Here is a 13,117-nt window from a genome sequence, read left to right as displayed (position 1 = left end):
ATGTGATGTAGAGCAGTCAGTGAGCGCCTGGTCTACCCGGTTTGCTGAACCAACTCACTTTTCCACTACAGGAACTCAACATGGAGCCACTGTCGCAGGTTCTGCTTTCATTTCCACTCTTCTCCACCCTGGAACTAGTTCAAGGCTAGCCCGGGGAAAACCCTGACGAACCAATTTTTCCAAATCGAGGCAAAGATTACAACCGTTGAGGCGGGCTTTACACGATGACGATAGCGTTTTTTTTTGTTTTTTTTTACATTCAACGTGACGGCCACCGAAGCGCAGCAACCCGTTGATGCTGCTGTCGCTGCTACGTCACCCAGATCGTTGTTCTGATTGGTTGAAGGTATATCCAATTGCGCCCAGAGGCATTTGAGCAGCATCCGTTGGTGACGCCCCTTTGGAAATGGGCTGTGAATGAACGTTCCCGAGACCCACTCTCAGTTGTAACTGAGAGTGGGTCTGGTGTCAACCGGGCTAAGTTCAGGTAACAATAGTAGTTGTTAGCTGAAGGGCTTTGAAGAATCCTCAAAGACTCTTCAAAAAAACATCTGGATGAAAAAAGGTTTCATCTGTTAATCAATACACTCGTTTCTTTTAAGTTGTGATTATATTTTCCAATCCGGGTTACTGGAAACAAACATCAACATACCACTATAACTTAATAATAACATCAAAAGTTTCAGTTCACATTATTACCCTGATGTGATTACCGGTAACAACTTTGTGCGACCGGGCTATATGTTCCTTACAGCTTAACGAAATGATTGGTGCAACCTTACGGAAGTAAAAATGTGCGTTGTGTTCTAAGCTAGGCTACTACTAGTCTCGCATTGCCAGACCCTCCTCCACAGCGCTGCGGAGGAGGGTCTGGCTAGTCCACACAGCATTTCGGGATGGGAGAAGAACGTGCTCTGGATTATTGGCATTTCTTTAAACCAATCACAATCGTCTTGGGCGGTACTAAGCGCCGGAGAAAAGCCGCGGTGCCTCTGCAAACTAACCTCGGGAAGGAACTTGTTTTGGTGGAACACGTGTACGTTCAAAAGCATGGTTTGAAATGTGCCGGGGACAGAGCCGCATTTGGAAGTGCATTTCCAGAAGTGCTGGGTACAATGATATTCATGTTTCTTTTCTCTTTTGCGCAGGTCATGTTTTGAAAGACGCTGTCCTGTCGATTACTAATGTAAATTATTAAAAATGTATTCAAAAATGTGGTGATGTCTGACACGTTTTAAGAAGAAGAAGCCTTAAGTTTTCAACCATTAGACAGGCATTCTAAAACGCTTAACGTGGTTTAATGCAGGGTGCGAACTACGCAAGCATCAAGGCGTGGCGGCGCTGCGGTGCAAATTCAACTCATGTTTAGGACATGTTAATTTAAAGATTCGCAGAAAAAATATAAACATTGGAGGCCATTAATCGGCTCGCAAAGTCCTTGAAATCTATTCTGCAGTAAGCGTCATATAGCCATGGTAAAAAGAAAACAAGGCAGTTTAATTCATTTCGGTTTTACTAAGAAATAGTGTAGCGATGACGTTAATAGCACGACCGATTCACCTGCTGCAAGCCCCACCTCCAACCGGGGTGACAACTCAAGAAGAAGCTGAAGAAATAATGTCCTCTGGCTGAAGATGCTCCTAATCCCTCTTGTTCCTCTCTCTCCCGTTAAATTGAAAAAGTCCTATTATTATGGACGTTATCTGATAAGCGTTTCTGCTTCATTAGAGCCTATAAGCTTAACGTGGTTGAATGTAGCGGGACTACCTAAACAACAATCAATGATCACCAAATTTCTCTCTCATATTGCTCATCATAACCACTGAAAACTGTCAAAAAATCTAACCGAAAGTCCTATTATTATGGACGTTATCTGACATTAAGCGTTTCTGCTTCACATTTTCAGCAGGGCGGCGGAACGGCTGTGGGTTGACTCCCCACGGTTCTCATATGTCCTATAAGGTCCGCAGCAGAGCGGCTGTGTCTGTGCCTGTCCTGTGGGGGGGATAGAGCTTTTTGTGGATTTGTTGGTATCGGTCGATCACGAATTATAGGCCTATGTGTTATGAACTTTATTTTTTTAACTAAATTGAGTTCGAGGTTTTAAAAAAAAAAGTGGTGGGTACAAAATGACTCATGACGAAATGTGGTGGGGACGCGTACCCACCGTCCCCACCGAAATCGACGCCTATGTTCAAAAGTTGTTTTAGTCGTGCAACAGGAAACTCCGATTTGACAGATAGTCTAGCTAGCTGTCTGGATTTACCCTGCAGAGATCTGAGGAGCAGTTAACCATTTCCGGCGGCACCTGAACAATCCCGGAAGTGAAACGTCCTGGATATAGACTAGGCTACTACTTGAGTTTTGGTGAGCATGGCTGAGCGTGAGCAACCACATATGGATACAAACCGGTCGATCACCCCCAGGGTTAAAAGCTAGCGCGTGGAAGCATTTTGGTTTCTATGAAGTTTAAGGGACCCTGGATGAGAGACAAACATGAGGGACCATATTTCATGTTCCTTGTATTAACAAAAGATAATGGAAGTAAATGTATCCGTTTAAGTATGGATCATTACAAATATAGGTTTTAAAAGTAGCAAGTAGTCACACAGTGAGAAATAATCAATCGCAAAAACATGTAAAGAAATACATTTCTTTGATGCAACAAGATAATCGTTTTATAATCTCATTTTAGCCCACTGAATCAAATCGTAAAAAGGGGTCTCGAGTTTCCCACCCCTAGTTTCCGGTACGGATCGGGTACTGAAGCAACAGAAACAAACTAAATATCTTTATTTTTCATCCAGATGGTCGGAAGAGTTTTGTAGGATTCTGTAAATATACTGAACAAAATTATAAAGGCTTCAGTTCATGAAAAATGGGGGAAAAAATAAAAGTGTTGCGTTTATAATTTTGCTCAGCGTACCTCCTGAACAGTGATATGTGTTCGCTCAGTTCTGTGACTAAAATGTAGAAGCACAAACTGGGCCGTTTATTACGACCAAACGGCACCAAAAATGTTGTCTGTTCGATGACGTGTACCCAAACTAACCCGGCTTTTGAAACACAGTGGAAACAAAAGACAGAACCTAACACCGAAGCTTTACAGCTCCTTAAAAATTAAGTTCCCATAGTTGATAAAAACAACATTAAAAGCTGACATGAAGATGTGCGACATAACTGGCTTTGAGGATAAGCATCAAAGTACCAGTTATTAAAAACCTTCTGATTAATATGTTCTTCACATATAACTCTACAAGTTAATGTCAATCACAGAACGATATCTGTGATGTTGATGTAATTCTACAGTAAATATTCTACAGTAAAGACTACAGCACAATTACGTTTGGTTCTCTAAATACCGTTACATTCCTAAAGACTAGCGTTAGATTAAATGCGTTATGATTCCTGCATTGATTTTTTTTCCATCTACCAGCTTTTGTTCTATTAAATCAAAAATACGGCGATTTCATGGATCGGTTTGATTTAAATGCAGGTCCTTTTTAAATCTCTGATTTCTGATGTATAATCTCTGTTCAAGCTTGTGATCATAGGCAGGAGAAGCCGATGAAATACTGTGATCTATAAAGTGCATAAAAGTGGATACCAGCATAGTGACAAAATGATAACAATGATGATAAAAGCTGCTTTGACAAAGTCTATAAATATGGCTCCCGTTCCGGCCATCTTCCTCACGTGTGACAAATTAGTGTTGGTAACAAACAACAGCATCAAGAAGAAAATACTTAAAGGGTGATTCAAATGCCTTTTTTGGTCGTATATTGTTCTTCACAAGTTAAAACATCTTTAAAACTCAGAAGTACATTATAAAATCAGACAACTTACAGTATGCTGAATAAAAGTGGAGCATTAGGATCAAAGTGCCATATTGTTGTGTCTCAGAGTGGAGTACAGAATCGGCTGGACACACACGTAAAGTGCATCCAGCGCCTTATTAAAATCATCCAAAAAGAGGGTTTGCATTGCATGTGTAGAGACGTTTGTAGTGGACGTACAGTACAGCGGAGGTCCGGCAAAAGAGACTTTCAGTACGGGATTTGGTTCTGGTAATACTGCAGCATGTCGTAGGTTTTGCTCCTGTTGAAAACAAGTTTATGAAAAATATATATTAGTGACAACCTCATCTCAACAGTTCTTCTCATGTTGGTGTTTGCATGATGTTAAAAGGGATAGTTTCGATCTTTTAAAGCGCCCATATTATGCTCATTTTCAGGTTCATAATTGTATTTTAAAGTTGTACCAGAATAGGTTTACATGGTTTAATTTTCAAAAAACACCATATTTTTGTTGTACTGCACAGCTCTCTTTCACTGCTGCAGCTCCTCTTTTCACCCTGTGTTCAGGTCTCTGTTTCAGCTACAGAGTGAGACATCTTTTCTTCTGTACTATCTTTGATTGCACTGGCACATGCGCAGTAGCTCAGATGTAGCTCATGTCAGCTAGCTCCATAGACCGTAAAAGAAAGGCTGTTTCTCCAACTTCAGTCAGTTCCAAGGCAGGATTAGCTGGGAGACTTCTTCTAAACGAGGGCGCACATGCAAATAGTTTTTTGTAGATTATGGTGAACTTGTGTGTGTTGTAGCAGTGCTTTGCCATTGAGAACGAGGTAGCATGCTAGCGCTAGAAGCGAAACACATTTTAGACACCTAAAAACATCTCTATCAGTTTAAGTGAAGAATATTTTCAGCGCTTCACCTTGCTGTCAGACAGCCCTTTACGACGGAGAACTGAAGCAGTTATCTCTGCTCTCTTCAAAGCCTCCAGACTCCTTTGACAAAAACAGTGATTTTACCTCGCAGAACACGGGAGTTGCTGCTCTACGGCTGCCTCCATCGGTTAGTTAGTTTCCGTCATTGTGTGACTCCGGTGAATCCGAATTAACCCGTTAACACCAAAATCACACAATAACACAAAAACTAACCGATGGAGGCAACCGTAGAGCAGCAACTCCCGTGAACGGCTTCAGTTCTCCGTCGTAAAGGGCTGTCTGACAGCAAGGTAAAGTGCTGAAAGAAACTCTAAATATAGCGTCTACTTAAACTGATAAGAGATGTTTTTAGGTGTCTAAAATGCATTTAGCTGCTGCCCCCTCATCCACAGCAGGACATTGCTTAGCTTCTGTGTCGGTACTCCTGCCTGCTTCTTCAAACTCGTGGCATGCCAACTGCCATCTTTAAACTATGTAAACTATCCCTTTAATGTCACTTGAGATCAGTAAAAGAGCTGAAGAGAGGTGGGGTTTTTCTTACCTGCTGCTGAGAAAACAGCTTTGGATGACTTTGATAATGAAGGCTGCCGCTTCTTTCTCGCTCATTTGAGGATTAAACCGTCCTCTGATTAAACAAAACAAAAAACAAAAAGATACCCATTAATGTTTAAAGTTGCATTCATTGATTCACTCTCTCTCCCCTTGTATTCTGCCTTTTTCTTCACCATTTACTTTCCAAGAAAGATGAAAATGCAAAAATAAACACAAAGCTTTCAGTGCAAACTAGAACAGGAGTAGAATTTGTCCAAACTGTTTGCCACAGTCATATTCACAACATAAAACAGTATAATTATTTATACACATTTTGACGTTGCCCCACACTTTACAGACATCCTATTGTTGGACTTACTTGAGGAGTTTGATGGTCTGTCCTCTGAAGCACGGCAGTCCAGTGTCCAGCATGAGGGTCACTAGAGAAACCACTGCATCCATGTAGGGTCTTTATGTTCAGAGAGGAGGCAACAGAGTTACACTTACACAATTAAACCACCATATAAGAGTTCTCTGTGAGGAAGAAATACAGTTTCCTTTGACTTTAATCTTCAAAACATCCAACGTCATCTTTCAGTTTTCTTTCTCCCGTAACAAAGCACTAAAGTAGAAATGTGAAAACAGCATGGAGACCTACTGAAGACCTTTTCTTGTGCAGTTTCTTACCGTACAGCCAGATATCCCCTGACACACATCTCCATGAACCATTTGAAGGGCGTGGCCTCCATCTTGCCCCCCATGATCATCACCATCTCGTCAGTCAGCTTGATGTCCGGCTCCCAGCCCAGGTTTCCTCCAGGAGAGCTCTCAAACATGAAGCCAAAGTCTGTGGGAAACAAAGCGGACATGAACAGATCACATTTAGAAGACCAGACCTCAACTAAACAGAGTCCATGTCTGTCTGTGTACACACACACACACACACACATATTTAACACACACATACAACATACCTATGTGGATAAGATGTCCTTTGCTGTCCAGCATGATGTTGCCATTGTGTCTGTCTTTGATTTGCAGCAGGAACAGCAGAAGGCTGTAGGCAGCCATGCTGCGGATGAAGTTATACCGAGCCTGGAAAGAAGAAGAGGACATCAGAGATACCTCTGCTGGGGTTTATTTACATGTTAGTCTCGCATTGCCAGACCTTCCTTCACTCCACCGCGGAGGGGGGTGGAGTAGATAAGCCTACTATGGCCACGCCAAGGCCCGCCCTTCAATCACTACTATTGGCAAGGCATCCATGCTTACGCAAGTCTTGGCCCTCTCCTTTTTTCTCTTTATTTACTCCTACTTGGTTCCATACTTAGGAAGCATGGCATTTCATTCCATTGTTATGCAGATGACAGTCAGATTTATGTGCCTCTTAAAAAGAAAGATTCATACTCTGTCAGATTGCTACTTAAGTGTCTCGACGACATAAATGCCTAACCCCAACCAATCGCGCTGCTATTGAAGGGCGAGTCTTGGCGTGGACATAGTAGGATTTGTAATTTCGCTTCCAGACCAGCTGGGAAAACAAGAAGAAAGAAAAAAACAAAAAACGTTTCTGTCGCCCCCATGAGGAATTCTAAGTAATGACAACAAATCTGCCGTTGCGTCCACGTGATACAAGCCTTCTGTGAACGCGCAGTTGGTAGTAGCCAAGGAGGACACGGAGGATTAAAAAAACATGATGGACTCTTCACTCAAGTTTCTGCACGGGAAAGTCACCGGACATCCCAATCTTCTTAACATAATCACAGTGAGAGCTGTGTGGAGCGGATAGTCTCTTTTTTCTTTTTCTTTTTTAAACAGAAAACACTTAAACAGAGTGATAAATATCTGCAGCATAATCACTGATACGCAAGTCTTCTGGTTCCCTTTTTAAACTCCCATTAATCTAAACTAGCCATATATAAAAAACTCCTTCCTCCCTCTACCATCTCTAAACTAAATTCTGTGAGAAATATACACCCATTCTGGGCGTATATTCTAACTATTTAATGATTTATAATAATAACTTATCTATAAAATTGTTTTAATTTGTGTACTCTGGATCTATCACTAATTTATATTCATCTAGACATCGACATATCTACACAAACATGATCACACACGTTTATAGCCAGCTCAGTCTGGCTCACTGACAGTAATTCCGGACATTATCCGAGGACTACATGAGACAGGGTTGACAGTGGACCCCCCCCCACTCATTCATTACGCTGAATAAAAGGGGGACGGCCAAAGGTTAAAGTCTCTGTACCTTCTGGAAGGCCAGGGTGGATTCATCGCCGTACTGGTTGCGGAAGTAATCGTACATCCCGAAGTCCGTCTGTCTGCCGAGTTGGTCTCTGGACTTACAGTCTGGGATGCACTCGATCACGCCACACTGAGGAAAACAGGATTGATTCATAAATACCTACATATGAAAATAAAGTTCTACATTTGCAAAGTTTTGTCCATCGATGCTATCGATTATGATTTCTAAACCCGTGACATTGTTGAGATAACGGGATGTAACGACATGGAGTAAATATTCATAACAAAAAAGTGATAAGAGTTGTTAAACTTGTCTCTATTTTGAGCCATTTACAGTGGGGGAAATAAGTATTTGACCCCTTGCTGATTTTGCAGGTTTGCCCACTTACAAAGAATGCAAAAATCTACAATTGTAATCATATGTACATTCTAACAGTGAAAGACAGAATCCCAAAGAAAATTCCAGAAAATCACATCATATGAATTTATTAAAATTGATAACCATCTGATGAGGAAAAACAAGTATTTGACCCCCTGGACAAACAGCAAGTATTCTGGCTCCTACAAGCCAGTTAGTCTTTCTTTAAGACACAGCCCCAATCCGAACCAATTATCTACATCAAATACACCTGCCTCACCTCGTTACCTGTATAAAAGACACCTGTCAACACCCAAACAACCAGCATCCAACATCACCACCATGGGCAAGACCAAAGAGCTTTCTCTACGGACATCAGGGACAAGATTGTTGATCTGCACAAGGCTGGGATGGGCTACAAGAGAATCGGAAAGCAACTTGGAGAGAAAAGATCAACTGTCGGTGCAGTTATCAGGAAATGGAAGAAGCACCACACCACCGCCAACCTCCCTCGGTCTGGGCCTCCACACAAGATCTTGCCTCGTGGGGTGTCCCTGATCATGCGAACAGTGAGGAATCATCCCAAAACCACAAGGGGGGAACTGATGAATCAACTGAAGGCAGCTGGGACCACAGTTACAAAAGAAACGGTTGGTAACACACTACGCCGTCATGGATTGAAATCCTGCAGCGCACGCAAGGTCCCCCTGCTCAAGAAGAAACATGACACAGGCCCGCATGAAGTTCGCCATTCACCACCTGGACGACTCAGAAGAGGCCTGGAAGAAGGTGATGTGGTCAGATGAGACCAAAATAGAACTTTTTGGCCTCAACTCAACTCGTCGTGTTTGGAGGGCAAAGAACACCGAGTACAACCCAAAGAACACCATCCCCACCGTCAAGCATGGTGGTGGCAACATCATGCTTTGGGGGTGCTTTTCAGCCAAGGGGACGGGACAACTCCATCGTATTGAGGGGAGGATGGGACGGGGCCATGTATCGTGGAATTCTGGACCGACATCTCCTTCCCTCAGTGAGAGAGCTGAAGATGGGTCGAGGATGGGTGTTTCAGCACGACAACGACCCTAAGCACACCGCCAAAGCAACAAAAGAGTGGCTGAAGAAGAAGCACATCAAGGTTCTGGAGTGGCCTAGCCAGTCTCCAGACCTGAATCCGATTGAAAATCTTTGGAGGGAGCTTAAAATTCGAGTTGCCAGGCGACAACCTCGGAACCTGAATGATTTGGAGGCTGTCTGCAGGGAGGAGTGGGCCAACATCCCTGCCGAAATGTGCACAAACCTTGTCACCAACTATAAAAAACGTTTGACATCTGTGCTGGCCAATAATGGCTTTTCTACAAAATATTAACATGCTGTTTGTCCAGGGGGTCAAATACTTGTTTTTCCTCATCAGATGGTGATCAATTTTAATAAATTCATATGATGTGATTTTCTGGAATTTTCTTTGGGATTCTGTCTTTCACTGTTAGAATGTACATATGATTAAAATTGTAGATTTTTGCATTCTTTGTAAGTGGGCAAACCTGCAAAATCAGCAAGGGGTCAAATACTTATTTCCCCCACTGTAGGTATCTAAACTACTTTTTGGGAAATAAAAAGCAATGGGAATTATTGACATTATTTTATTAGATAATTTTTGGGGGCTTTTCCGCCTTTAAATGGACAGGACAGGTGAGAAAGGTGACAGAGAGAAGAAGACATGCAGGAAATCGTCACAGGTCGGAGTCTAACCCTGGACCTCTGCGTCGAGGCATAAGCCTCGAAGTAAATGTGCGCCTGCTCTACCCACTGAGCCAACCCGGCCACAATTATTGACATTATTACACAAACTTTTCATTGCCGGCATTTACTGTATTATAGAGATTATCTTTGGGTAAATCTTTACCGAGCAAAGAATGATTGTGATGGACATTTAGTGTATTTTCACATTTGTTTTCACCTGCAAAAAAAAAATAAAAAATAAAAAGCCATACTTGTCCTAACACTTGTTCTACACATATATACATGTATGTATGTATGTATATTTTTTTTGTCTTTATTTGTGCATATAAAATAAAACTTAAAAATATAAGTAATGTACAAAAACATAAGAAAATGCATAAAAAAACCCTAAGGCCTGGAAAAGGAACCCACCTAACATTGAAATGAAAGTTCATGCTTGCCACCAATTTACAAATTAACATAACTATTTTTAAAATAGTTAAAGGAAAGAAAAGAATACAAGTTCTACAGATAAAAAAAAAAGATATTCATTCATTCATTAAGGAAATGATGGCTCAAACTAATAAAATAAGATCCAGGCTGTAAAAAAATGTATCTGTAGAAAGGAGTGATTGATAAGAAATGAGAAAATACTGAGTCTCACCCCTGGTGCAGTGGCCACCACTCTGTAGGGGAAGACAAACAGATCCAGGCCTACCAGCTGGAAAATATTCTTAAAGAGCCCAATGATCTGCAGAGCGAGCATGTCCTGGAGACAGAGAAACACAGAAGGGTCACAAGAGAAGCCAAAGTCTCCTTTCTCTGAAATCTCCCTGAGAATGAGTTCAGAGGGGTACCTGTCTGCAGTCGTCTCCCACTTTAAAGATGGCAGCCTGCCAGCAAATCCTGCGCGATCCGTCAGGGTTCTCCTCTCCGTCCTCCAGACAGTCCGTGGTGGAGCGGAGCCCCTCCCTCTCCAGCTCACTCACCCCGCAGCGCTTCACCTTAAACTTGGCCAGGTAGGGCGCCTTGGCAGCACTGGGACAACAGAGAACGCACTCCCATGAGATAAACACAATACACAGTTTCTGCAGGTTTCACCGTCAAATTTAAGACTTTTTAAAGACCTTTTAAGACCATTAGGAATGATATTTAAGACCTTCATCACAACATCAACTGAGGCCCTAAATGCCATTGTTTCAGTATCGCTAAACCTGCACTTCCCCAAAGCTGAGAATAAAATCAGTTTTATGTCGGTGGTACAATCCCAAAGAGACTCGCGCCAACAACACGAAAGCTGATTGGCTGCAATATAAGTTGCGTGTTTGTCTCATTTGTCGTAATACAGCGATATTATATTTGAACTAATGGAAGAAAGAACTACAACACCAAGGAATAAAAAAAGAAAAACTGAGCATTAGAGGTAACGTTGCATGGACGTAGGAAAATATTGTTTGAAATGATCTAAGACCTAGAACACAATATTTCAGCCAATTTAAGACTTTTTAAGGCCTAACATTTAGGGCTTTTTAAGACTTTCTAAGACCCCACGGAAACCCTGAAAATATGCATAGATCTCTGATGTTTCAGAAGTGAAACCGCCTCCTTTACCTCTGCATGGGTGTTCCAGACTTGTAGTCGATGTCCAGCACTATGGCTTCAGGGTTACTTGGTAGGTAACAGCCTAAAAAACCCCAAGAAAGAGACAACAGAAGGCTGTGTTCAGAGACTCACATTGACGTTGCACTTTCTGTTTCATAGTGACAAAAATTGAAATTATTCACACTTAAATTACACGATGGGCAAGGGCCCACAAAATGTTGGGAATATCACAACACAAACAGAGACACTCTTCCACATGGAATAACCTTTTAATCTGCACAGAGAAAATATCTACCAAAAAAAGTGTATGGAAACAGGAATATGTATAACATATCTGTAATCACTAGAGAGACAATTTAAAGGAACTGAAAGAGAAGTTTTATCTAACTGATAACGGGGATATCTGGAAATATTTATAGCTAAAAGAGCAGTGTGGTCTCCATCCGAATTCCCATGAATGTCTCCGTTAGGGGATAAATGTCTTATGCCACCGAGGTTTACTAAAGCAGACTTTGGTTGGTCAAAAACAGGTTTTATTGTAGCGTCCAGGCTCAATTTTACATAATTGGAAAAGCTTCTTTTGATTTTTACGTAAAAAGGAAAACAAGTCAAATTTGGGATAATTTTCCTACATACGTTTAGGATGAATCTAAGAGAGTGCTTGGGATATTAGTTAAAGGGTAACCACCAGTTTTTTGTTCAACCTAGACCCCATTTCCCTATGTTTTTGTGTCTAAGTAACTGATGGGAACAACAATCGTTGGTTGACATTGGTCCAGTATTAACCCTAAAGAGTGCGTTACCTGACTGGACTTTGATATCCGACAGAGCTTTAAGACAGGCTCTTTTTCTCTCCTCTCCCTTCGGAACCGGCCTGGAAAATAAAATAAAAAATCAGACTTTAAAAATTACACCAAAACGTTCACTTGTTCGCTAATGATTTTGTAAAGTGATGGTGATGGATTTACTTAAGAATGGCGGACACGTTGGTGATCTTGTTGAAGAAGTCAAACTCTCTCTGGTAGAAGTCTTTGGCCGGACCCGACAGAGAACCGGTGATCTCCTCCACCATCTGCTCCAACAGCTCCCCGATGTCGGCTACACAGATTAGAACGGTAATAAGGTTATTGAACGATAGCACAACAGGAAGGAGGGCTGTGGTCTGAACTTAGTCACTTATGTATATTGTGTTGGATATTCTATAATGTTTTTAATGCTATTATGTTTTTAAAATTGTTATTATTGACTGGTGCTTAGAGAGTGCTAAGGCACATTGTATTTCATTGCTGTGGTACTTTGTACTAATATGCACATGACAATAAACTTGAACTGAACTGAACTAATGAGGCAGGAAGAAATGTGATCAACTTCATTTGATTGAATTAGGCCTGATGAGGGTTTTCCCATGAGGCAGACAATATAATTACACATTAAAAGGAAAATATATTACATCATTTTTTAGTCTTGTATTGCCATACTTCCTCCACATTGCTGCGGAGGAGGGTCTGGCCAGTCCACATTGCATACCAGGATGGGAGAAAAACGTGCTCTGGTTTATTGGCATTTCTTTAAACCAATCACAATCGTCTTGGGCGGCGCTAAGCTCCGCACGGAGCAATGGTGCCTCTGCAAAATAGCCTCTGGAAGGAACTTGTTTTGGTGGAACATGTGTACGTTCAAAAGTAGTTTTAGTCGGGCAACAGAAAACTTTGATTGGACAGATAGTCTAGCTAGCTGTCTCGATTTACCCTGCAGAGATCTGAGGAGCAGTTAACCATAGTCCTCACAAATCCACCGGAGGTTAGAACGCCAACACAAAGAAAGAAGAAGGGGACGACATCCGGCTGAACATGAACAATCCCAGAAATTAAACATCGTCGATATAGACTACATAATTTTACAGTAGCCAGAAA

General features: G+C 41.6%; 1 protein-coding gene across 1 annotated transcript in view; it reads right to left on the bottom strand.

Moving 5' to 3' along the window:
- Window positions 1–3,425: 3,425 nt before the first annotated feature.
- Window positions 3,426–13,117, bottom strand: part of pi4kaa (phosphatidylinositol 4-kinase, catalytic, alpha a) — a 50,546-nt gene continuing 40,854 nt past the window's right edge. Inside the window, exons 44-54 of the mRNA XM_028601445.1 lie at window positions 12,173–12,302; window positions 12,008–12,078; window positions 11,214–11,286; window positions 10,460–10,640; window positions 10,267–10,371; window positions 7,527–7,652; window positions 6,235–6,355; window positions 5,948–6,107; window positions 5,640–5,729; window positions 5,271–5,354; window positions 3,426–4,098 (exon numbers count right to left, since the gene is read on the bottom strand). Coding sequence (XP_028457246.1) covers window positions 4,047–4,098; window positions 5,271–5,354; window positions 5,640–5,729; window positions 5,948–6,107; window positions 6,235–6,355; window positions 7,527–7,652; window positions 10,267–10,371; window positions 10,460–10,640; window positions 11,214–11,286; window positions 12,008–12,078; window positions 12,173–12,302 — 1,193 coding nt within the window. The 3' untranslated portion in view covers window positions 3,426–4,046. The remainder of the gene's footprint in view (window positions 4,099–5,270; window positions 5,355–5,639; window positions 5,730–5,947; window positions 6,108–6,234; window positions 6,356–7,526; window positions 7,653–10,266; window positions 10,372–10,459; window positions 10,641–11,213; window positions 11,287–12,007; window positions 12,079–12,172; window positions 12,303–13,117) is intronic.

This window comes from Perca flavescens, chromosome 16 (assembly GCF_004354835.1).
Source record: "Perca flavescens isolate YP-PL-M2 chromosome 16, PFLA_1.0, whole genome shotgun sequence".
Taxonomy (NCBI): Eukaryota; Metazoa; Chordata; class Actinopteri; order Perciformes; family Percidae; genus Perca; species Perca flavescens.
The sequence above is the reverse complement of the archived record's forward strand: the minus strand, read 5'-3'. Positions and strand labels throughout refer to the sequence as shown.